This window comes from Neomonachus schauinslandi, chromosome 6 (genome assembly GCF_002201575.2).
Source record: "Neomonachus schauinslandi chromosome 6, ASM220157v2, whole genome shotgun sequence".
NCBI lineage: Eukaryota > Metazoa > Chordata > Mammalia > Carnivora > Phocidae > Neomonachus > Neomonachus schauinslandi.
Window position 1 is genome coordinate 55,455,009 of NC_058408.1, and position 24,338 is coordinate 55,479,346.

The 24,338-nt window shown below is 44.3% G+C and overlaps 1 protein-coding gene across 2 annotated transcripts in view; it reads right to left on the minus strand.

The window, feature by feature from the left end:
- Nucleotides 1-24,029, minus strand: part of PRRX1 (paired related homeobox 1) — a 73,556-nt gene extending 49,527 nt beyond the window's left edge. For both annotated transcript variants that reach the window (XM_021682642.2, XM_021682643.2), the window contains exon 1: nucleotides 23,787-24,029. In XM_021682642.2, coding sequence (XP_021538317.1) covers nucleotides 23,787-24,027 — 241 coding nt within the window. In that variant the 5' untranslated portion in view covers nucleotides 24,028-24,029. The remainder of the gene's footprint in view (nucleotides 1-23,786) is intronic.
- Nucleotides 24,030-24,338: the final 309 nt, after the last annotated feature.

Below are 24,338 nucleotides of genomic sequence, written 5' to 3' on the forward strand. Positions count from 1 at the left end.
GTGTTAGTGCTTTCTCAAGTCGTCTGATATTGTTCTCTGGGTTCAAAGTTAGTAGGGGGTTCTAGGTTTTGCTTCCCAAGATCTCTTGGTTAATAGGTAAAATAAAAATAACAATACAAATTTTTAGAGAGGTGTGACAACAGACTTAGAAGTCACTCAATGAACACACGGAGGTATAGCCTAGATGCTTTGACTTTGATATGATATAGTAAACACCATGCTGCTTCTCACTCGAAATATTCTTAATGCTTAGTTTAAGCAAAATCTATTTCTCTCCCACCTCTTCTCTTTCCCCCTCTTTCTTTCCCCCTTTCTCTCACCACAAAACTTTCTGGGTTGAGTAAAAGTATTTGGTCACTTGCTCTTTGACCCCAGAGTCTCCTGAGACTATATATTCATTTTAAGAATGAGTCCCTTTAGTTACCTAAAGTGTCCTCAGACTAAATTATTTCCAGATGTTTACGAATATTTCAAGGAAATATCCACACAGGTTTTATGGCTGAGTGATAAAGGACTCCACAGTGTCTGCTCAGTTGTAAAATAAGAACCAAATACTTATTATAAAATAACTTCCATTCGGTAAGTATTTGCTACATGCCAGGGACAGGGCTAACCGCGTTCAATACATTATGCTCACGACAGCCCTGTAGTGTGATCCTCTTTTCAGAGAAAAGACAGTGAGGCTCCAGAGCAACTGCAAAGAACAAGCAAGTGAGGGAAATAAGCTTCCCCACGGAGCCCATGTTCTTGGCCCGGGGGTCCCGCTGCTCCCTCAGAAAAGGACAGAAAGAATTCACCAAAGTCATGGGGTGCTGCTGAGCATCCCAAGAAATTTCCCGTAAGATGCTGCAGAGGGAAATTTGTAGACCAAGAGCCCACATGTAATGTCAATACATCCAATGTATTTGTTCACCAAATACAACTTCAGTGGACTGGAAATGCTTGATGCCAAAAGTTTCTCATTATTTAAGAACCAGCTTCCACATATGGGGTTTGAAAGTTGCCTGTTTAGTGTTGATACTGTTCTTCACTCAGTATCTTGAGTTGTAAAAACAAAAACAGAAACACAATCCCCAAATGGTCAAGGTGAACTTAAAAAAAAAAAAAAAGCCCTTAATATAATAGAAATCATGCTTTCTGTTTAATTTTGTGCTACTCTTAAAACAGGCTGTCATTAGCAGGAGAACTTAAATGACTTGGATTTGGGGTGTAGATGGGGAGGTGGCCAATCAGTTCTTGATTATTCTAACTAATGGAAAGAAGCAAGGCATAACCATTTACAAGATACTTGATGAATGCTAGTTCACTCTCCAAAACAAAAGGTGGTGCCTATATTTATGCTTGGAAAATTATATGGTCTCCTTGCTTTCATTTACCTAGGAGGTATACACTTCCAATAACTTTCACCTAGGTTGAGTTTCCAGATGACCCTGGATTCTCAAAGTGTAGTCTCTCTGAGAATGAAGTAACTCCAGAGTGTGCGCCTTAGAAACGTCAATGGCAGATTTTAAAAAGTATCCACCAAGTGGGAAATCCATATGCAGGCAATTAAGAGGTGACTCTGTTTGTTCTGGAAATGCCTCCCATGGAATCGAGTGCGCAAGCTGCTGCAGCCGCCTGTCTCCTACCGATGTTAAATGTCATCTATTCATGCCTCCTCTTCCTCGGCTCTCATCAAACAGCTACCCCCCTAAGGCTAGAATTTGAATGAGTGTCAGAAATTGCTGACCTTGGCAAATCACATTTTCCTTAGTCCTGCTCCCCAAGGCACCGCCGAACTCTCAGACTTTCGACCTTGCTGAAAACCATGGGATTATTTGAATGAGAAATTCTTTTCTCCACTTCTCTTCCTTCCCCTTCTGCTTCCCTCCTCTCCAAAGCCACCATAGGTCCTCTTAAAGAAAAGCTGGGATATGAAATGCCAAGTTGCCTACTTTCACCCTCTTAGGCTTTTTTGGTCCTCTGAGCCAGCATGTTTTCCAAGCTGCCATTCTCCCGTCAGCAGACGATGTTTTTAAAAAAATCTCTGGGACACAAACAGCAACTTGTTTTTTGTACCCTTAACTAAAAAATCTACCAGGTTTTTTTTTTTCTTTTTTTTAATGTAATGTTGTTTCAAATCATTTTTAAATGAGTTTAATGCTGGTGAAAAGTGCCAGTTTGACAGCCTGGAGGCGGAGAGTCGATATTTTTAACTACAACGGAGTGAAGCAATGTCAGCTACTGGCAAGGAAACTCAGAGGCCTCGCCCTTCTGCTTGGAGCAGTTCTTGTGGGATTGAACAGGTACACGTCCATTTCAAATGTGCTTGCTTAGTTTTTACGTTGTTCTTAACGCACAATGCTCTGACTTGTAAAAAAAAAAAATTCTAGTACACTGAAGTCCTGTTCAAATGCTGCATCTTCCATGAAATCTTTCCGCATGTGTCCCTGGTAGATGTGAAAAATCCACCTTCTGAATCCCTGGCAATGTATTACTCACTTGTTATACTAGAGGTTTACAGTAATATTGATCAGATCTGGAACCATGCATCCTTCCTTCCATGCTGTATCCCCAAAACTCCACGATAATCACAAATAAGCACACATTATCGTTCCATTTTATAGACATGTCATGGAGGCCAAGAGCAGTGCACAAGGGCAGAAATAAAGGCAGACCTGAAATCTAGATTTTCTGATTCCAAATTCTTTATTCTTCATCTATTGAAACAAATATCTTTTAAACTTCCTAGACTGAGTGAAAGTACTGTAATTCCCAAATCATCTTCCCTCTGAATGCGTCTTGCAGATTACCTTCATAAACCCCCTGGCTGGGAGTCAGGCTTTTGAGGGCTGCTGAGTTGTTCCCTACTCAGCTGCTCGTCCAGACTTGAATCACCCTTTGATAGCACTTCCCACGCCTGAGCAGACTCCCACCGGCCTTCCCAGGCTGCAGGCCTTCCCCACCTCGCATTGTCCTGTGTGTCCTCTGGTACAGGAGGTATGCAAGGCTGGTGGTTTCAGCCACATCCGGTGTGTAAACTGGTCTATCCTGAGTCAATTTTCTCTGCTTTTTTTTTTTTTTTCCCCCAGAACATTATGAAGACATTAGTGGAAGCTCAGAAGAGATAAGCCTAATAAAACCTCAAATAAACCCTGTTGTAAAGCCAATATTTCAGCCTCAGCAAAAATATTGACTCAATTCCCTGTGTGAAGAAATTAAGAAACCGATGGCCTCTCAGTTCTAGTGTGGAAGTCGGGGGCCTATCGTCTTGTTCCAAGGTTCGGTTTATATGAAGACCAGTTTTTCCGTTCAAATACTAAACTTTTCTTCATGGTCTGCTTAATCAATTGCATAATTATTAGTTTATGCTGGCTATAACTTGTCATTTGCCAAATTACTTGAAATCGCATGAGAAGCGTTGGCAGACAGAATGCTCAGGAAGATGAGCCAGAAGGCATTTCTCAACTCTCAGGGTGAGACAAGCTGCAAAATGCTTAAACTATCTGGGGTTCAAAATCTTCTTTAACAGCAAGATGGATCTGTTCAAAATTTCTCCTGACAGTTTTCCAACTAGTGGTTTCTTACAGGTTTGAAATTCCTCCTCTGGGTCAGAGAAAGTTCCATCTGTAAGGAACAATGAGGAAAGATCTCATCCAGCCCCCGTGACACAAAATGTCTGCCCTGAGAAACAGGCGCATAGACCAAGAGACAGGAAGGGGGTGGCATTGCTGTTGAGACTTTGAGCTGGTTCTGCAGCCCGCCCCCCCCCCAAGGCTTGAGGTACCCTTGAATAATAGGGAAAAGAGGAGGAGCAGTTTGCCGGATTGATGATTTCAGGATTGGACATGTTAAAATTACACTGAGGTGAGCCATGTGCCAGTCAGGGTTAGATTCACCTCACCAATTAGATGATTGGCTCTTTTGGCAAGAGCACATGCCCTAGGCTTCTTTAGCATCCTCCGGAGTGCTTGGCACAGTGCTGAATACAATAAATATTTGTTAGCTGAATGACTGGTGGTAGGTAACATGCTCTGATTGCAGCTCATCGGAACTATGATTATTGTCTGTTGTTTGGAGAAAAGACCTGACTGATTTCTGACCTTTGGTGGCATTAATGCAGACGCACTAAAGGGGAGGAACTCTGACCCAGGAAATACAAATCACTTCTCGAGGCACTTCGGCTGCACAAGCCTTCACATCTCTGGATTGTAGTTGTTAGCAATCCTACCTTCTGATGTTTTGCTAAATTACAAAGAGGCTGCTTTTGCAGAACTTAAAACAGAACCCTTCCTTTCTGAGAAAATTATAGGCAGTACCTGAATTACAGGCTCTAACTTTTCAAATAACAAACTCAAGAAAAAATTGCTCCCATTTCACACCCTACTGCACCCAACCACTCCCTCCCCTTTGTCAACTGCTTCCAGGGAGCCCACCATGGAAAGGCTTACAGGTTTGAGAGAAAACCTGGGTACAGAAACGTAGAAAAGACGAGGCTAAGAAAAGTAAGTGCCCTGGGTGAGTCCACCAGGCAAGGCCCGTTGCATGTACAAAGCTAACTGGCTCATCAGCCTCCTGGTCCCCTCTAGCGAGCCCAGATGGGCGCCCACCACCACTGCTCAGCGCCTCACCCATAAAGCCATTCAAAACACCATAATCCCTCACCGGGCCCATTGCAAGAACCTTTTAGCCACATCTCCTTTCTCTTCCAATCTACATACATTCTCAATATAGTAGATTGTTCTTTTCACTACATGAGTCAGATCACAAAACTCCCCGGTTTAAATCCCTCGCATGGCTTTCCACTGCCACCATTCTTAGGCTGTAAACCCAACTCCTCACTATGATCTACAAGGTCCCTATCACCTGACCTCTGCATAGCTCTCTGACCTCACCGACAAGCTCCCGTCACTTGCTATCCTCCAGCCCCACTGTCCTTCATTCTGTTCCCAGGTTTGTTCATGCCTACTGGCCTTTGTACGTGTCCACTTCTGCTGCCTGATTTTACCTGGTAGATAAAATGCTCCAACAGTCTTTACTCTGATCTCCACATAGTTAGAGCCTTCGTTTCATTCCTATCCCTGCTCAAATAAGCCTGGTTTATTTCCTTTATAGGACTTATCATTATTTATAATTGCATTATTTATCTAGTTGTTTGTTTATTTACTTGTTTATTGCCTTTCTTTCTCAGGAGAAAGTAAGGTGGATGAGAAAAAGCAAGTGGTGTTTTTCACTGTTGAATCCCCAGAGCCTAGAATAATGACTGGCGCACAGCAAGTACTCGAGGCAAATTTGCTGAATGTATGAGAAAGTGAGTGAGAGAAAGAAAGAGTAATCTGTAATCTGCAATCATTACAGATTTAAAGATTTTTTTTTAATTTGAGACAGAGAATGAGAGAGAGAGAGCACATGAGAGGGGGGAGGGTCAGAAGCAGAAGCAGGCTCCCTGCCGAGCAGGGAGCTCGATCCAGGGACTCGATCCAGGGACTCGATCCAGGGACTCCAGGATCATGACCTGAGCCGAAGGCAGTCGCTTAACCAACTGAGCCACCCAGGCGCCCCATCATTACAGATTTAAACCTAAGTCTCCAACTTTGTTTTATCAGCAAATCCCAGAAAATGGGGACTTGGAGTGCCCAGGGCTTATCGCCTGTTTGCCCAAATGATGACAATTCAGCACCTTATTTCCCACTCATCTATTGCTCTGTGTGTTTACCCTCCTTTTTTACTGGGAACTCTAGAGAAGAGGGGTGAGTAGGGTGACAGGCACCCAGACCTCAGTGGCATTCTTAAAGAAGCTGTACAGTGTTACATGAGAGCACACAGGATCAACACCAAATTCAGACACTGGTGGCCAGGGGTGGGTGTTGCAGAAGGCTGCGTGCAGAGATTAAATTCATCTACTTCTCAGTTTAATGAGATTAAATTCATCTACTTCTCAGTTTTGCCCAGCACTGGTCCTACACCAATAAAGAGGCCAAGACATCCCATTCCTTCTTACCATTGAGCCACTAAGTCACTTTCTTCCAGAAGCAACACTCTGCCTCCATCATCACTATAGTTCATCTGTCTCATACATTTACCAGCCTTTTGGAGGCTCTCAGGGAACCTAATAACCCCTTATGACATTGCATTTGGAAAATGAATATCCAGCCCCAAACAACCAAATCAGACTGTCTGAATCTCTCAAATAAAATCCTATTCTTAACTTAAAAAACAAACACACACACACACACACACACACACACACAACTTCTTCCCATAGAGGGAGGGAATTTAAGCAGAAATTTTGGATCTTTTTTTTTTTTTCAATATTCTTATCCAGTATCAGAACTGATGCAATTGAGAAGCTTTGTACCACCTGTGAGGTAAGGTAAGGAAGATCCACATATACCTGATTTAATCTTCAACAGACTTGTCCAAAAAACATTGCTGTTCTTCCAGTCTCATAAGGTTATAGTTTAGAGGGTCTTGTTGGGGTGTTCAAGGTCAGAACCATGATCAAAATCAATTCTTCACCTTCAGAAAAGCTCTCTGGCTCACCTAGTTTCTTCTCTAACACTATCTTCTGATTCACTCTTTCATTCAAGTTCACTGAGCCCCATAATTAACCTCCATTTTGCTGCTCAACTGTCACTTAAGTATCCAGTGCCATCAGGGCATTTTCTTTACAAAGATATCATTTCCTGATGGATTATTTGCATTTTTTCTTTTGCAATCCCAATACACAGTCCAGGACTACATTTACTAGAGTTCTGTGTCCCACTGAATAAATGCGGCAGAAAAGCCACTCAGCTCAACCGTCTCCTTCCAATTTTCTAGCCAGTGGAAGTAAATGAGAGGATCATGGAATACGCAGTACCCGAGGCATCAGGACAAGTGCTGGTTTCATCAAGACCAATTTTGAGGCTTCAGGCAAGTTGCTAAGCCTCCTCAGAGTCTCAAAGCCCTATTTGTAGATTGGAGGGTGACAATATTTACCACTCAACATTCCTGTGAGAATTCAAACAACGTAAGTAGTATAAATCACCCAGCACATGACCTGGTCATGTTGGGTGCTCAATAAATCTTCATTTCTTTCCTTTAGGAAAGATTGAGGAAGTTTTAATTTCCTTCCCTTTCTCCCTTCTCTCCCTGAAAGACTCAAAGGCACTAGATAAGTGGGGTCATTTCTGAGCAGCCAAGGGCCAAACACCAAGAAATACAGGGCCTAATCCCCATTCCCTAGGCTAAGCCAGAAGCCTTCTTTGTTATTTGATTGATTCATTTTATATCCTTATGGGATAATAGAAATAAAACCACATTTTACAGTTATATTATAGAAATCAATATCACATAGGGGATTGTCTTTCTATGGAAGCATTGTGCTTGCTACTCAGAAAACTGCATTTAAACCCGGAAGCCCAGCTGTCTGTGGTAACTTTTCCTCCAAAAGGAAAACTCATTGAGAAGGTGAGTCAGATGGGATAACTTTCAGGACAATCACAACCAAGGCCAGCATCTGCAAGTCTGAAATACGGGATGTTATGACACTTGGTGAATTACTTCTGACGTACTTAATTATGCAACAAGAAGATTTGCAGGAGCATAACCACACAGTTCCCCTGGGTATGCTGCCAGTGTGCTCCACAAATGATTAAATATAAAATAAACAACAGCTAACTGTGAATTATGAAGTTGTAATTCCACCAAGGGGGTTCCAGTGATGTCATAAACCACTAGAGCAAAGTTCATGTCACCAAAGGATCCCAGATGGGCTTCGAGGCCTGTTACTCAGCAGTGGTCTCTGCTGCGGAGACGGCTCCAGAAAAGCCTTTCCCCTTGGTTTTTGGCCCTTCTCATCTCTGCAAGGGCCCTCCATTCTTGTTCTCTTCCTCTGAGCTTTCTAAAGTCCATTAGCCCTGCTTTTCCAAATGATGTTTAATGAGTTAAATGGCCTGTCACTTAAGAGGCTATTTCTATCCTTCCTCCCTTCCCCCTGCACACACTCTTTGGACAACAATCTATGAATTACATATACTTCATTAGGAAAAAAGCTTAATATTTAACAGAAAATCCATTTAGGACAAAAGCCTTGGAGCATACCTTAAAAGGAGATATTTCAGATGTAACTTGAGTATGTGCCAAGCCTAGTACCCCATTAATGGGATAAATTTGTCTTCAAACATGGCAAAGTTAGAAAAGTTACACTGAAATTTCAAATAAAACCTTCTCACAGCCAGTATTTGAAAACGACGGTAAATCAAAACTTGGTGGCCCCACCCAAAGGCTCCTGAATTAAAATTCTAGGAGTGGAGTCCAGCAATCTGTGTTTTCACAACCCTCCAGGTGATTCTGATGTGTGCTAATGTTTAGAACCGCTGGTCTATAACTGATGCAACCCAAGGTGGAGTCTGGCCTTGGCTTCCACTTGGTAATTCAGGACCTTATCCATCTGAAAATTCCACCCAAGAGTTTCTGCAGGCCCTCAGGGGTGCCTCCTGCATGCTGATGAATAGTCTATTCAGTTACCATGTGACACCCAACGTTTTTCCTCTAGAGTATGAGTTGATGAAGTTATGCAGAACCTCATAAACTCATGCTTCAGGGTTTTGTTTAGAAAACACCGAGATCCATCCTACTCATTGAATGGTTTTTAATAAAATTCTATATGCTGGCAAAAAAAAAAAAAACACAAAAAACCTGGCCTTTTCAGACTGTGTATAAAATAAGTAAGCAAAATTGCATAAATAGAAAAACTGTACTTTATCAACCATAGACAGGAAGGAAGGACTTTAAAAAAAAAAGAAATACAAAATACTGAATTATAACTTCCTAAACGTGGCATACTTTTCATCTAAAAACATACTTAAAACTGAAGTTAAATTGCAAATAATAGTATCTGTGTGATAGACTGCCCTGTTTGGCACATGTTTTTTCTTCCAGAATAAGAGCTAAGAAAACAATCACCTAAAATTAGTCATAGTTAGGATTTTTACAACCTTTAGTAATCACCTTGAATGTCTTTTCCTTTTTTTTTTTTTTCATGTGAAGCACTTAAAACAGTGCCAGGAACCTAGAATGCTTCATGCATTCTTTACTCAATAACTGCTTATTAAGTCATTTACAATATGAAAAGCACCATCAGTGCTCTGAAGTATAAAATATCTGCCTGTCTGCCCCTGTCTTCAAAACTTTATACACCTGGCTGAAGAGATAAAACCAACGCTTATAAGGGGAGAGTTTAATAACAATGGACCACACAGGACACAGGGGACGGCACACAAAAATACATCATTCGATGCCAATCACTATGAAAGAACGCAGTCTACAACTACATTTGCGAACTTGATGGTATATGAAAATCATCTGGGATAAAAATGCACGTGTTTGGGGGATTCCGTTTCCCTGGGTATGGATGGGGTCCTGGAATCTGCATTTCAAGACATTTCAGTTCATTCTGATGAAGACAAACCAGGCATCACACTTTTAAGATCTACAGGATTCGACTGTAAGCACAGTAGAGAAAAAATCAGATGATCTGTTATTTCTCTTTATCTCTTGCCTCTAAGTCGTTAGAAATGAACTGCACATAGGGGACACATAGAAGGAGGAAATGAATAAACAAGGACCAAAGACAAGTTTTCCTACATGACGAAGGATTCTATGCTCTCTGAAGGAGAACGGTAATCCAGCTCTCCACACCCCAGTTAGAGACTACATAATCCTGTAAAGCACACACAGCATTTTTAGCAAACACATACATACTTTTCCATATGTCAGAACTGGCATTGCTGACAGGTCGGTGTTCCTAATATCCAACTAATACCCACTGAGCATGCTTAGATGTTTTGCTTCTCTTTGCATAAAACACATGGTAAATTACTTCTCTAGACCCACACAGAAGTCATGCAACAAACTCATCCAATCGCCTCACCCACAGTGACCCATTTTCTCCACATGTACCACAGGTGATGCTCATCTGTTACCAAAGAAATCATCAATTGCTTGGGAACAAAATAAAGAGTCTTGCATGCTTTATGTTATAGAAATGCAGTCTGTATGTCTTCTAGGTTTATCAAATTTCAAAGCAATACATATGAAAGCAGGTCACATACCAAACTGGGGAACAGAATGTTTATCTTCTTCAACTGGCTAGGAAACCCAAGTTGGCACAAGAATGGCAACTTTATGTATGATCACAGCTAGCAGGGCAAGTATTATTCATGTCTAAAAAATTAAACCCCAAAGAAGTCTCAGAGGAGCGGTAAGCCGGTGCAATGTCAGAGACATTACACTACAGAGAAAATGCAACATGGTGGTCTCCGGGAAACTTAGTGGCTGGGTGAGGTCTGGGATAAGAAGTCTTGACATCTGATGTCCTAAGCTTATGTCATATATTCTCCATTAAATTCAGTGTCAAAATTGGAGAAGGGCATTTGTCTTCTTCAGTCACAGCACGGTCGCGGTGATGCATGAAGCAAGTGGAAATAGGAAAGGTTGGTGCCATCTCAGAGTTGAAGGAGATTCAGATTACTGGTTCATGCTAACGAGGAGAAGGGTGGCCTGAAGGAGGGGACCACAGTCGGGAACTTCTGAGCCAGACTCCCAGCTCTGCCAGGCACTCCTTGTGTGACTTCTGCGCGTCACTAGAAATCATAAGGCGTCAGTTCCTGACTGTAGATCAAAAACATCTGTCTACTTAGTCACTTGGTAAGTGACATGCTGTAAGAGCGTGACTTTTAGAGTATGGGAATATTCCTAGTTTTAGTGACATTAAAATGGCCTCCAACATCGACTGGGAAACCACATTGAATATATATCCGAGCCTGGAGTAAGTGACATTTGTCAGAGATGTTATGGAAATGGGAGAGGAAAAGAGCAAACATTTACTTGCATGCTTTCAATGGAACAGGGAAGTAGGGTGTTGGAGTCTTTGTTCATGTTATCTCATTATTCCAAGCAACAAACCTGTGTAATAGCTATTAACGTGTCAGGTTTTTAGGTGAGGAAATCGAGACCCAGAGATTTATCTAAAGTCAACCAGTAAGGAAATTGTAGAATCATAAGTTAGAACAAAATTCTCTAAATACAAAGTAAAATGCTTTGAAACCCTGATGCCCTTAAATCTAAATTAAAGATTCTTACTTTTTGACGGCTGAGGATAAATTTATGGAAACACATTCTTAGCTTTAAATTTTTGCTTGATCACATAATTTAGAAAAGTCTCCACTTGATTCCTATGGTATAATAATAAATTTGGCCCTTTATTCCTCAAGTATGTTTGCAAATGCAGTACCTTTTTGGTCTGCTGCATTCCCATGAGGAAGACAGGTATAGCAGTTACATGCCCACTTTATAACAAAGACTGTGAGCCAAAGGAAATAAAAGAGATTTGTGCAGCATGGTAATGTGCTGTGAAGTGACATGCTGGTCTCCCTATTCCTAACTCAGCATTGTATCACTAGACTATAATGCATCCACAAGAATTTGGTTGACATCAAAGATGATGGGATAGAATGAAAAAATAAATAAACAAAAAGGGATCAGGAAGGAAATATTCAAGTCATTTAACAGTAGCTCCCTAAAACTTTCCAAGCCAGTTTTCTTCTCTGTAAAATGAAAATAATTATGCTACCCCAACCTACTTCTTAGAACTGGTTTTATAAAACATAATGGCATTGGTCTATGTTCTTGGAGTTTGTGAAGCAGTTTAATATTTTATGTCACTTTATTACTCATATTATTAATGTTATTAATTCTTTAAGACAAAGTAAGACATTAATTTATACAAGTAATCAGGGAAAAGAATTAAATCCTCCAGCAGTCTGAGTATATATAGTAATTCAGTTAAAATGATTGACTTTAAGGCTTGTCCAGATACAGCTGGAATTTCCTAGCTGTTCAAGGTAGCCCTGATTCTCCAAACCAAAAAAATCCAAAACAGAGCCGAAAAAAAGATATTCTTACCACCCTGAGGAAGGAGAATGTTGGGGTAAAGGGGGATAAGAAAGGCATAAATTTAAATAGTACTCCATATATTCTGAGTAAAAATGATCACGGCCAGAAAAATCTCTTCTTCCCGGAGGGAAACTAAGAACAGACTCATAACAGTCAAGTGTGCAGTGATATTATGTTCTGTTTCTCTTGTCAGAAGGGATTCAGCCTTTGAAATATGTGTAGCAAAACTGCAGATTTCAGTTTCATGATTAATGAACTAAATTACATTTTATTTCTTAAATGTGTTGAGGATTCATCCTGTGGTCTTCCCTCAAACTTGAGTAGAGCTGCTGAACAGCACATCTGGTTATAGGCAAAGAGCTCTCTGGGTGGTTCTCCTTTCTTCCCTCAGAATCCTCAGAAATAGGCAATGCAGGGAACTGCAGAAACTTTTATTGGGCAAGTGTGTTTTTTTAATCCTTGAAAATCATGATTACTCTCTCTGTTCCCCCTTTCCCATGAGAGGGAGATCAATTACTAAGATATATTGAATTCATAATTTAAAAATTTTGTTCCACACAATTTTACATCACTTGATAATACTTTCCCTAAAGAAAATATTTGCATTCATCAGGCAAATATTTTAACATCAACTTGCCTGGGAACGATTTTTAAATACACTTCATAATAACAATTTATATTTTCTCTGCAATTATCACTTTAAATAAGGGCTGTGGCACTGTAGCCTTTCGTATATGGATAAATGCATTATTTTTTTTTATTTTTGTAACTGCTTCTCCTATCAAAATACACTACTGTGTGCTGTCACTAGTCTACCTGATCATCATCTTACAAGGTACAGAGAAATAAATGTCTTTTTCCTCCTCCTTTTTTTACAAAAGCATTGTATGAGTTTTAAAACATTGAAAAAAAAAAAAACTTATAAAACGAAAAGTCAAGAGCCAGAGATCTACAATAACAGAAAATGTACAGTCCCTTAAGACATTTTCTCCTTAACAGTTTTATGGAGCTCTTCCTTACTAAAACTAATTTTTGGAGCAGTAGCTCTCCAACTGTGGTCCCGGAATGTCCTTTAAGTATTATGCAGGCTTTTCCAATTTCAAAAGGAGACATGTGCTCATGTCTAGGGAAGGTTCCCAGCTAGAACAAGCAGAAAAGAAAAAGAAACTGTTTACTCTGAAGGTCTTTACTGCTGGGAGTGGACCCACCGGAACCCGAGAACTCTGGGAAACGGCCGTGACGTCACAGCTCCCACAATCCTTGGGGAGGTGTTATTTGTTGTTTGTGTGTTTGTTTAATTTTTCTGATAAGAGCAAGTGGGCTACATGTTTGTGTATTTTCTTAATTTGGGGTGAAACTCTACCTTTGAAAATGGGATGGAAAATTCCTCCATTGATTTAAGAAAAATTGGTAATGGAGAATGTTAATATAAAAATTGTGTAAAAAATAAAAAGGAAATATTTTAACACCAAACTACAAACTGCGTCTATTTCGGGGTAGTGAAATATGGGTGACTTTACTTTCCCATTTAAACTTTTTAATGTAAAATAATACATTTTCTAAAATGAGCATGTATTGCACTTTGGCATTATGCTTATATTTAAAAAAAAAAATTACTCGCAGCTAGAAATTGCAAAAACAGCAGAACCACACTATACAAAAAAATAAAAAGAAGAAGAAGAAGATCTATTTAATTTGCTTACTGCAGCTTTACTATATACACTGTGGAATATGCCTCTCCCCTACTCCCTCCCCCCAAAATCTCTAATCTTAAGAAAATCCTCAAGGTTATATTAACAACCATAATATATTTAGAAAATAATTAAGCAATACTTGTAAAAGCGCTGATTATTTCTATAGTAAAAGCATCGAGGGAAGGGGTTTTCTTGGTCTAAAATGAAGCTGAACAAGCAGCAGAACCTTGAAAGGTAGCATGGGTGGGTTGGCAAAAAAGAGGTACAGAGCACGAAATTTCCTATGAGAAGTCAGAGAAGCAGAAAGGGGACTAGAGGACATGGGGAAATGTCCTAGCCTAACTAGCATACTAGGGAAAAGTAGGGGAACAGTTCTGTTCTCTGTGTGAATGGCAGGTTGCTGGGACATGAATGGAAATATAGACTATAAAAGGTGATTAAAAACAAAACAAAACAAAACAGGACAAATAATTTGGTCCTGAGAGGGAGGCAAATCATGAGAGACTGTTAACTCTAGGGAACAAACGGAGGGCTGCTGGAGGGGAGGTGCGTAGGGGGATAGGGTAACTGGGTGATGGGCATTAATAAGGGCATTTGATGAAATGAGCATTGGGTGTTGTGCAACTGATGAATCATTAAATTCTACCTCCGAAACTAATAATATAGTATATGTTAATTAAGTTGAATTAAAAAAAATTTTTTTTAAAGAATAAAAAGCAATTGTGAGTCCTAAAGAAGAGAGCCATGATTTTTAAAAAATGTGTTTGTAAAAGAATGCACTAGCATGCCTTCTATTCATTCAGCAAATTTTCCTTGAGTATCTATTATATCCACGCTGTGCACCACCTACAGATAGGAGGACAAACATGGATTCAGGGAGACCCAGTTAGTTAGGAGGCTGGTACACAGTGCAGGTAAAATATCACAGATTTTTAAGAGGAGATGGATTCAGGTGATTTTAGAAGGTAAACTTGTTGAGATTTGGACATGGACTGGACAGAGGTAGAAAGGAAGGAGTCAGGATGAGTCTGAAATTTCGGAGTTTTGCATCCCCATGTTGTGATACAGAAAAACAGGAAAAGCTGTAAGCGGATCAGATTGGGGAAAGGGAGCTCATCAGTGCCATGTTTTGTTTTTGAGTCTGAAGCACTTCTGTCACGTTCACATGGAAATGTTGCATCGGTAGCTGCACATATGGACCTGAAGTTCTGCTGTGAAGCCGAAACCTGGGAATCTTCAGTATGCAGATGGTTGCTGAAATGGTGAGCCTGGAGGAGATCTCCTAGGCAAATGGTATAAAGTGGGAAGGGGAGCGGAGGGGACCCAGCGCTTCTGCTGGATTTGAAAGGGGATCCACTAAAGATGGGGAGGTGATTCTATCACTTAAGCATTCACTGAGCCAAGGCAACAGTTTAACAGCTATCCCAGTGGTATAGGACTACTGTGATCCACACCAGTATTTAGGGAAGTAGACCTGGCAGAAAATGAAAAGAAAGTCACAATGTACGTAACTCCTGAGTGTTACCTCCCACTCTGGATTAATGACAGTAAGTTAATGCCCAGGTATAAAGCATTAGATTCAATACCTATTTCCATTGGAACTTTCAACTTATATGTATTCATGAGTTACCTGAAAAAGAAACAGAACAGTAACCAGCTCCCCAAACCTCTACTCCCAAGAAGTCTCTTAAGTGGGCTATTATAAAACGAATTATCAGAGAAGAAAAATACATGAAAATGCTTGGTTGTGTTATATATCATTGAGCTCAACGGCTGTCTCCTTTTCTGAGGATTCTAGAAAACAGCATTTAGGAGGCGTCCATGACCTCTAGGCACCAGTTTTCTCGGCAGCACACATCTCTGGGACAGCCAGTCGGGGCACAGGGCATGCAGAGAAGACAAGGATGGTTGACAAAGGCAGGAGGCTGGACACTGATTCCTCCAGGCCCAGGCCAAATCCTCCAAGCCCTTTGCACACTAGCATGAATTTGTGTGGATAAACACAATGGAAACTTGAGCAAATGGGGTTGTCTCTATATATATCCAAAGTGCTGGCTAGGCCTTTCACTTTGCCTCATAGTCAAGCTGATTAAACTTAGCATATCCTGGCTCAAATTCTGATTGAGTCGGGCCCCTTGGCCTTTAAGTTATATATCCGAATCTTCTTTGAAAAGATTTGGCCTCCCCATATATATTTAGAGTACTGGGAGAGCGCCCATCTGTTTTTATGCTTATTTATAACTACACCACCTTCCAGCACTGTGAGGTCCTTTAAAATATAATGACATGACTGATGATGAGAAATTAAGTGAATGGGGTGAATGTTCTTGCTCTCAGACAAACGTTTGTGGGAATGCAATTTCCCTTGCAGCTCTGGCCTGGCACTTCTGTTTCTAGTGAACACCCAAGCTCAGATGATCTTGGAAGGTATGTATTAACCACCAACTCTACGAAGAAGACAAAGTATTCATTCTGCCAGTTTGTTGCTCCCACTGTTGCCTTGCCTTGTTGACCTCCAAATTCAGGGTGTGGTAGGGAGAGAAGTAGAAAATCCCAAGATTTACAGAAGGGGGTTAAGAATTTTCCTCATATGTCCTGTAAATCACTTGAAACTCTTGCCCAAAAAAGGGAGGATGAGTGGAAGCCACTGTCTTAGCCCACACAAGACTTGGGGTAGCTATTGTCCTTCCTTTGAAGGAAAGAGGGTATCCCTAAGCCCAGGGCCTACCTCTAGGATGGCCAGGGTCTGCCCTATGTGAAGATTGGGGTCCGATGAGGGTGGGTGTCTGCAGCCGTTCCTAACATGCTGCACTCTAGCTCTCCAATCTACCCCTCCTTCTTCAAGCACCCGGAGTTTACATGCAGAAATGTCTCGCCCACCTCCACAGAGACAAACGCTCTCCTTCCCAGGCACCATCCCTAGCACCCACTGACCCAGGGTAATCTAGTCCCACTAGGGAGTACAGGGTGAGCGCCCCTCCCCATTCCTGCTCGCCCTGGAATCCTGAGCACCCTCATTTCAAAAGCAAGCCTGCAAGCTAATTCCATGTTTCTGTTAAAATGCGTGTCTAGCATATATTTATGCAGTCCCTGGAGTGTCTTCATGACATGGATATTTCCTATCTTTTGCTACTTGTATAGAAGGGTCTTCCAGCGTGTCGCTCTCCTGACAGAGTCCCAAGTTTTCTGAAGGCAGGGTAGGTCCCTCCCAGGCCTAGGAGGAATACGCCCCCTTTCGGTAGGAGAAGGCAAGCAGAGGCACGTCTGGCAAAGCTCGCGGGTACATTCCACCCTGCCCAGAGTTGCACCTCAATGCCCTTGGATCTGGGAGGACAAGGGCTGAGGTGGGGAAGGGGTGTTTGCATCTTTGTTCCAGTCGGGATGGAGGACATTAAAATCTAAGATACTGTCGAGTTCTGCTTTAAAAGTTAAAATTTTCTTCTTCACTGAATTTCTGTATTAACTCTTCCCTACTCCCTCCCTCCTCCACCCCCTAAAAATGGTGAGATTCCATGAGAGCCTGCTATTCAGACCGAGTGCGATCTCTATTTCTGCACAGAAGTTTCGGTATAGTCTCTCCTTGCCCGCCCCTGAAGACCATTTCCAAACGCTTGCAAATAGCTCCAAGCAGACAAAATAGGAACCAGAGGACCTGTCCTTGTTCTTTATAATAACTCGAATCTTGGGGATTCGAATTAATACACATTTTTCAAATTCATTCCTCATTTGAAGCTAAGTCTGGGGAAATCAGTAGTAGCAAAAATAAGCCTCAAAGTTCTTGGGAATTAGAGCTCTCTCATTCCATGGTGCAGCAAAGGGGCTGGGATATCCATTACCTGAGGACTGAATTCTGGTCATGACTTTATTCCTATATCTGAGAACTTGCAGGAGCAGCAGAATCCTTAAGATTCTGATTGTCCTTGGACTCTTCTGAGAAGTTGTGTGTGCGATTGATTTGTTCTGACAAGTTTTCTTTATTTTCTCTCATAAAATTTCCTCCCCAACCACTGTTTGTGTTTTTGTTCCCCACCTTGCCCTTAAAGTGACTACTGTCCTTGTACTCGTCTTCCCAGATTTTTTTTTTCAAGAAAAGTGGCTCCAGGACAAGTGAAATGTAGTGATTTTTGTAAAGTCTAAATCTAAAATCGATAATTCACAATTTTCTGTACAGCTCCTTCTGTAAGGCTGCCTCACTAAATTAGACAAATGACCACGCCAAGAATCTTCTAATATTAGGACCAGGGTGGAGACATCTTACTCAAAAAGTTCTACAGGTGGAAAACAAACCCGCTAACCCCCAAACACCAAAGACTGTCTCCTCAGATATCTTGGCAATGTATCTCCGCATTTATTGACTTAATAAGAAACAGCATTTAGAGAAAAGGAGGTTGTGGCAGTTTGTCCATTAATGTTTTTCTATTTGAGATCGTTTTTAATGAGTGTTGTTAGCCTGCTCATCAAGCTATTTGAATTTACAAGAATCCAAATTCTTGTGGATTAAAATTAATGCTGTCGACATAGACATCCTCTTTGTATTGTTGAAAAGAAAGTTAAAGGACACCAAACCTATGGGGGTGGTACTGGGCCCTGCATCAAATTAAAACAGAATTCGAAGCAGAGCACCTAATCAGATTACAATGGCGTGGACTCACAGGTAGTTCTGTAAATGTTTGGACACCGAGTGGACACGGGAAGTTAGCCCCTTATCCCAGTATTTCCTGTAAATATCTAATCTCTAGCTCAGAGGAACACTCCAAGAATCCTCTTGATTCACCTTACGAATTGGTTTGAATAAAGGATGCTGAGCACCCAAGTTTTACTTTTTCTTCGGGGTAGAGCTCTTCCCCAAGAAACTCTTCCACCCCTTGCCAAAAAAAAAAGAAAAAAAAAAAAAGAAAAAGAAAAACGCAAGCTTTATCTCCTTCTCTATAAATACTACTCCCCCAATTAAAAAAAAAAAAGTGATTCCTATGGCTTCTTCTAACTCCATCTCTCAAAGAATAAAAAATAGATTTTCTCAGAACCGTTGAAAGCTGACCCCACCAGGAACAGGAGACACGCGGGGATCGCCGTGCACACGAGGCGAGCACAGACTTGCAACACCCCTGTCCCTGAGTCCCCTGGCGCCCCTGTGAGGGAGCAGAGTTCTCCTGGAGCTAGTGGCCTGCTCCTTTGGCGCGCCCTGCTGAAGGAGGGGGCAGGTAAACAGGGTATTATAGGAGAGGAATTGTAAAAGAAACACATCTTTTAAAATAAAAGTCAAATGGACCTCTAGTTGAAAATCTACAGATAACCATTTAAAAGTGAAAAAGGGCCTCGGAGGTGGCTGCCGGCGGGGAGGGCCATTCAAAACTCGGATCAGAGCGAATCGGAGCCAGAGGAGTAGGAAGGTATCCTTGGTTCTGAAGCTGCTGGAGTTTTTTCGCAGGGGAAGGGTGTGTGTGTGACATCTTGTTGGTTTGGAGATGATTTATTCACTCCTGCTGTAAAATCTAAAATGACGCCCCTGGGAAGAGGAAGGAACTGCCGGGCTCCGTGTGATCCACGGCTGCCCGCCTGATGCTCCTATGTTCTGACCTAAGCATGTGGGGAACTGTTAAAGCCGCTGTGCCAAAATGCACGGCTACATGACACCTAAGGTACGGCAGGGCGCTCCCGAGTCTCGGAAAGGGCTCCGTCCGAGAAATGAAGGGGGGTGGGCGGAGGCAGGGGCTCACGTCCTCTAGAGCTGGGCGATCTGGAGCCCCAGAGAGTATTGGCTGCCTGGGGCCTGCGACTAATACGGACCCAGATCCCTGACCTTCACACTCCAAGCTGCCCTTCTACCCCAGGAGGGTGGGAGTCACCAGACAGTCCATTTTTTCCAAAATATGAAGAGGAGGCCATCCAGCGCCCTGCCCCTGCCTGTAAGATAAACAAGATTTACCACCTCTTCTCTGAACTTGACATGCGACCATGGGGACTCAGTGACCTACCTTGATCCTGGATTTCACTGCCTCCTATAAAGAGAAAAAACTTCCAGGCTACCCTTAAAATGATATATTTCGTTGGCTCCCCTTTGAATCAAGATAATTGAGGCCCAAATTCAGAGTACCAGCACCGACTCTGGGGCCCCAAGGTTGTGCTGCAGAAATTCCTGGCGCCCTAGGTGTTACAAAAGCTGAAGCTCCAGGGAAATTGATATTCTGAGGTGTATTCCAACTAGGGAGCACCCTAGAGAATGTTCCCGCTCCCCCGGGCTTACCTCTGGGGTGGTGGTGGGGGTGGGGGAGTTGGCGGAGCTGGGCCAGAAGAGTGTGGAGGGAGGATTGGGCGGGCAATTCCATCGCACCGCGTTTACACCTCTCCCTTTGTGACAAATCGATTTCCCGCGCCACTGTTCTGCATTTGCAACCCGCCGAGGCCCCGGGGCCCAGCTGCGCCCCGGTGCACACTTAGTACCGGCTTGGGAGTGTGTGCGTGTGTGCACGCGTGTCTAACTGACTTTCCGTCTACCTTTTTATGACTACATGTGTTTCCAACAAAAGGTCTTATTAGGACAATCTGGTTTCACTAATTTAGAGGTTGGGAACGTGGAAGGCAGGCGTTTTTTTTTTTTTTTTTAAGAGTTTGCTGAAGTTCAGATTGAGAAATGACAGCGGGATGCACTGTCCTCCTAGGAGTAGGTCTGCCTATTTTTATGACCTGTTCCTCTTTCCTCTCCCTGGCTTACCCTGTTCTACCCCCCCTTCACACTCCACACTCCCCCATTAGCCACCGGATTCCTAACTGTTAAAGAACCATTTCTTTTAAACACTTAAGGCATCTGAACCCAGAAGTCTGAGACATTTACTGGGCTGGGAAAATCAGTAAAAGGGAAAAGGGATCATTCTACAGAGAGCAAAGTGAACGAACATCAGCCAAAGGGGAAACAGAATTGTGATGAGGAGTGAGGGAGATTAGCAAGAAGCTCTCGCTTTCGACCATGCTAAGGTCAGCCCAGGTGGTAATTGGAAAATTTGCAGGATTAGTGTAGATGGAACCTGTTTTATTAATTTCAGCTGAAAAGAAAATTTAGGGAGGACATGTTTCCATATAGCTGGAAGAGTAAACCATGTCTTTTATGTGTTTCCCATCTCTTCCAAAGGAGATTATGGTTTTCCCCTCTGGGGTAGACTCCCAGCAGGCTGCAAGGGGCACCTGATTCTTGGTGCCCCTTTCAGGCTCCGAGCTCCGCGTTAGTCCTGATGCCGGAAAACTCCTCTTCTCTCCTCTCCTCCCCTCTCCGATTCATAGTCTGAGCCTCACGGTCCACTGCAGACTGGAAGCCTAGCAGGGCCCACCGGTCCTCACTCAAGTAGCTCAAAACAGCTCCCTCCGCAACCCTTGATGGGGGCCCGAGGACTAAGGACAAGGGTCCTCCTGGACACTATCGCCCCACTTACCAGTCCTTCCTATTGTCATCTCAGAGATGAGTGAGGAGGTTTAGGGAACATTGCTTCTAAAAGCAACAACTATTTGTTAGAATAGGCCCCAGCCATCTCAAGAAAGCAAGGCCTAGCGTGTTTCTCTGCTACTTTCAGAAACCCAAGTGTCGGTCACTCTGTCCCCATCACCTCAGTTTGCATTTCTGCTACCTCCTTCTGAACTGTCGACCATCCTTCCTTAAGCATCCTCTTCCTGGCTGGTATTCTACCTTAATTTCCTTTCTGGGCCCACTCCCCACTAGGCCTCCTTACTCCTTGCAACTTGGAGATGTGTGTGCTCCAGAATGCAGCGGGCAGGTACCCGGAGATTTCATCCCCTTCCCTCGGGACACACGGTCCCCAACTTCACCCGCTGCCCTTTTTTTGTCCTTGAGCACCAGGGCGGACACCACGTGCACTGTGCAACCTCAGCCACACCAGGCCTGGGTCTCACAGGAGTCAACCCTGGGCCGCCTCCCCGCCACTGTGGGCCACCTCCGCCTCAGCTTCGAGGGTGCTTCTCAGCCGGCCTCCATAGTCCAGTCTCCTTCCATTCGCACTAAAAGGCCACCACGAACCCCGAGCTCCCTTCTGGTGGCGTCTCCTTGGAGCCAAAGGGCAGGAACGGTCGGCGTCCCTCCAGCCCTGTAGTATGCTGTGCCCATGGGGCGGCACTGGCCGCCGGGGCTTGCTGTGGCCACCGGCCTTGGGCCTGCTTTTCACATCCCTCTGCTTGTTTTAGGGGTAAAGCAACACTGGCTGGTCTCTCCCGCCCCACCCTGGTCCTTTACGCAGCAGTTTCTTCACGACCCTGTTTTCTGTTGTGGGTGCAGCCTCCAGTTTTCCGAACAGTGATAAATGTTGCAATTAATAATTAACCATGGCGAAACAAGACCAGCAGAAGGTGCAGAAATCAGTGAAGCTGGGTGCTAGGCACTTGGAGATTCCGAACGCTATTCTCCCTATGCTTTACATATTTAAATTTTCCCTAGTAAAATGTTTAAAAGCAATCATGTTATTTTGCTGTGCACTTTCCTGGAGTTCAAAGTGTCTACGCAAACAATTAACTCATGCTGCAGTATGAACAACGCCCCCCCCCCCCCCCCCCAAGCACCAATATCTTCAACAAGGAAGCCTCTGCGTCTGTGCCCAGCCATTACCTGGGACTTGGGGACACCAGGTCTTCATTCCTCAGAACTGGCCGCCTTTCTCTAGTGACAGACCAGGGCAGATTACTCTCAGTCTAAATTCCCCATCGCCTTCTGCCTCTGGGAATACCTAGGGTGGATTGACCCCAGGTCGATTTTGGCTAAAAACAAAAACAAAAACAAAAACAAAAACACCCTGAGGGGATTCTAGGTCTGGACCCAGGAAACTGGGCAAGGGGCAGGTGGCCTGCCAGAGAGAGGGGCTCTCCTTGCCGCCTGTTTCATTGAGGCATGCTGGGTTCCCACGGCTTTGCCAGGGTCTTGCATCCAGCTGTTTCTGGGTCCTGTTTGCTTTGTCTATCTATTTCCTGAGAGTCTGATATTGGCAATTTTTTTTTTTTTCAAATGATGGCATGCCGGCGGGGTCTCCTGTTTCCAGAGGTTCCAAATTTGAACAAAATAACAGTCTACAAATAATGAAATGGAAAAGAATTTGCCTCGTTTTAAAAACTTCCAGCCAAGTTCAGACTCTTGAAATCTCAAGGAGAAAATATCAAGCCCCATGTCACCTGGGATGATTCCGGTGACAGGTCTGTTACAGACTCCAGAACGTATGGATACACTTGGGAGTCACCTTTTAAGGTACGGTTAATAACGCCAGGGGAGATTTCCATGGGGGCGCGATATCAGTCGGGAAGGATGGGAAAGGGAGACTGCATGGACTTTTCCGGAGGTCTGAGGGCCAATAGGGAGAGCTCGTCGAATGTGACACCAGGCTCGGCATTGGAGCCCGCACTTCCCCCGCGCATCTCTCTTGTGCGGGACGGAGCGGGGCGGGAGCTCGGGTTTCACCCCAAAGGACACTCCCTTTGCTTCGCCCGCGTCTTCCCGAGGCACAGGCCTTTGATTCTGCCGGGGGTCTCAAACCCATCTGCAGGTGGAGGGCGGCAACAGCAGAAGACAGAGAGCAGCTTGGCTGCTGGGGCTGGACGCTCCACCGCGGCCCCTCCCGCAAGCCCCGGCCTTCGGAGCCCGCGCTCGGTGTGCCGCGGGAGTCGCGCGGGTCTGGCTACTGTGCGCGGTGCCCTCCGCCTCTACGCCCGCCTGCCCCCGAACCCACACTCGCGACGCGGGAGAAGCCCTCCCGACCCAATTCGGCATTTTTAATCCGCTGCCTTCCCAAACACGGAAGGCTCCCCGACTTTACACCCTCTGCGACCTTTTCCCTGCCAGCCCGGTTGTCCCTCATGCAGGAAGACCTGACAGCCGTGCTCGCCGGGGACTGAGGGGCAGCCCAGTCGGCTTCGGCGAGAGTCCGCGGAGGACAGAGTCCCCAACCCCGATTTCAGGGCCTCGGGGCCTCCCCTGCAGCGCCCGCCCGGGCTCTGCCCGCCCGGGCAGATCCCTCCTTTCATCATCCTTTCCTCCCTGTCTGTGACTGGCCCTTCCTCCGGCCACTGCCACCACCTCTCCTGGCCCCCGACTTTCTCCCCTGGTCCGGGCGGGCTCCAGGCGCCCAGCGGGTACCCTGGCCCCCGGTCCCGGACACACACTCCCGCGGGCATTCGTCCCTCACTCACTGTCCTGCTGTGGGGTGTCGCTGCCGCTGGTGAGTCCCGGCGACTCCAGTAGGCTTCGGCCGGCCTCGCCCACGCTCTCGTCCGCCTGCGCCGCCACCATGTCCCCGGCTTCCTCCAGGTCTAGCAGGTGACTGACGGAGAAGTTCTTTTTCGCCTGCAGGGTGTCGAGGTTGCCTGGGCTGTCCAAGCGGCCGCCCAGCGCCGGTTGCCGCTCCAGAACGTGCCCGTAGCTGGAGGTCATGGTCTCCCCCTCCGATCCCACCCACCCCCCTCTTCCCGCTCGAATCAACACCAAACGCTGTGGGCGCGAGGGGGGGAGAGGAGCCGAGTGGGGAAGAGAGAGGGGGGAGGGGAGAGAGAGAGAGGGGGGGGAGAGAGAGAGAGAGAGAGAGAGAAGGAGGGGAAGGACAAAAAAAATTGGAAAGAGGGCGGGGGACCCCCTTCTGCAGAGCAGAGCGTTTTGCACCAACAGCCTTCGAAAGCCTCCGTTGCTTTCCTGAGGCCAAGTCCGGCGCGGTCCAAGGATATAATCCACACCAAAAAATAAAATGA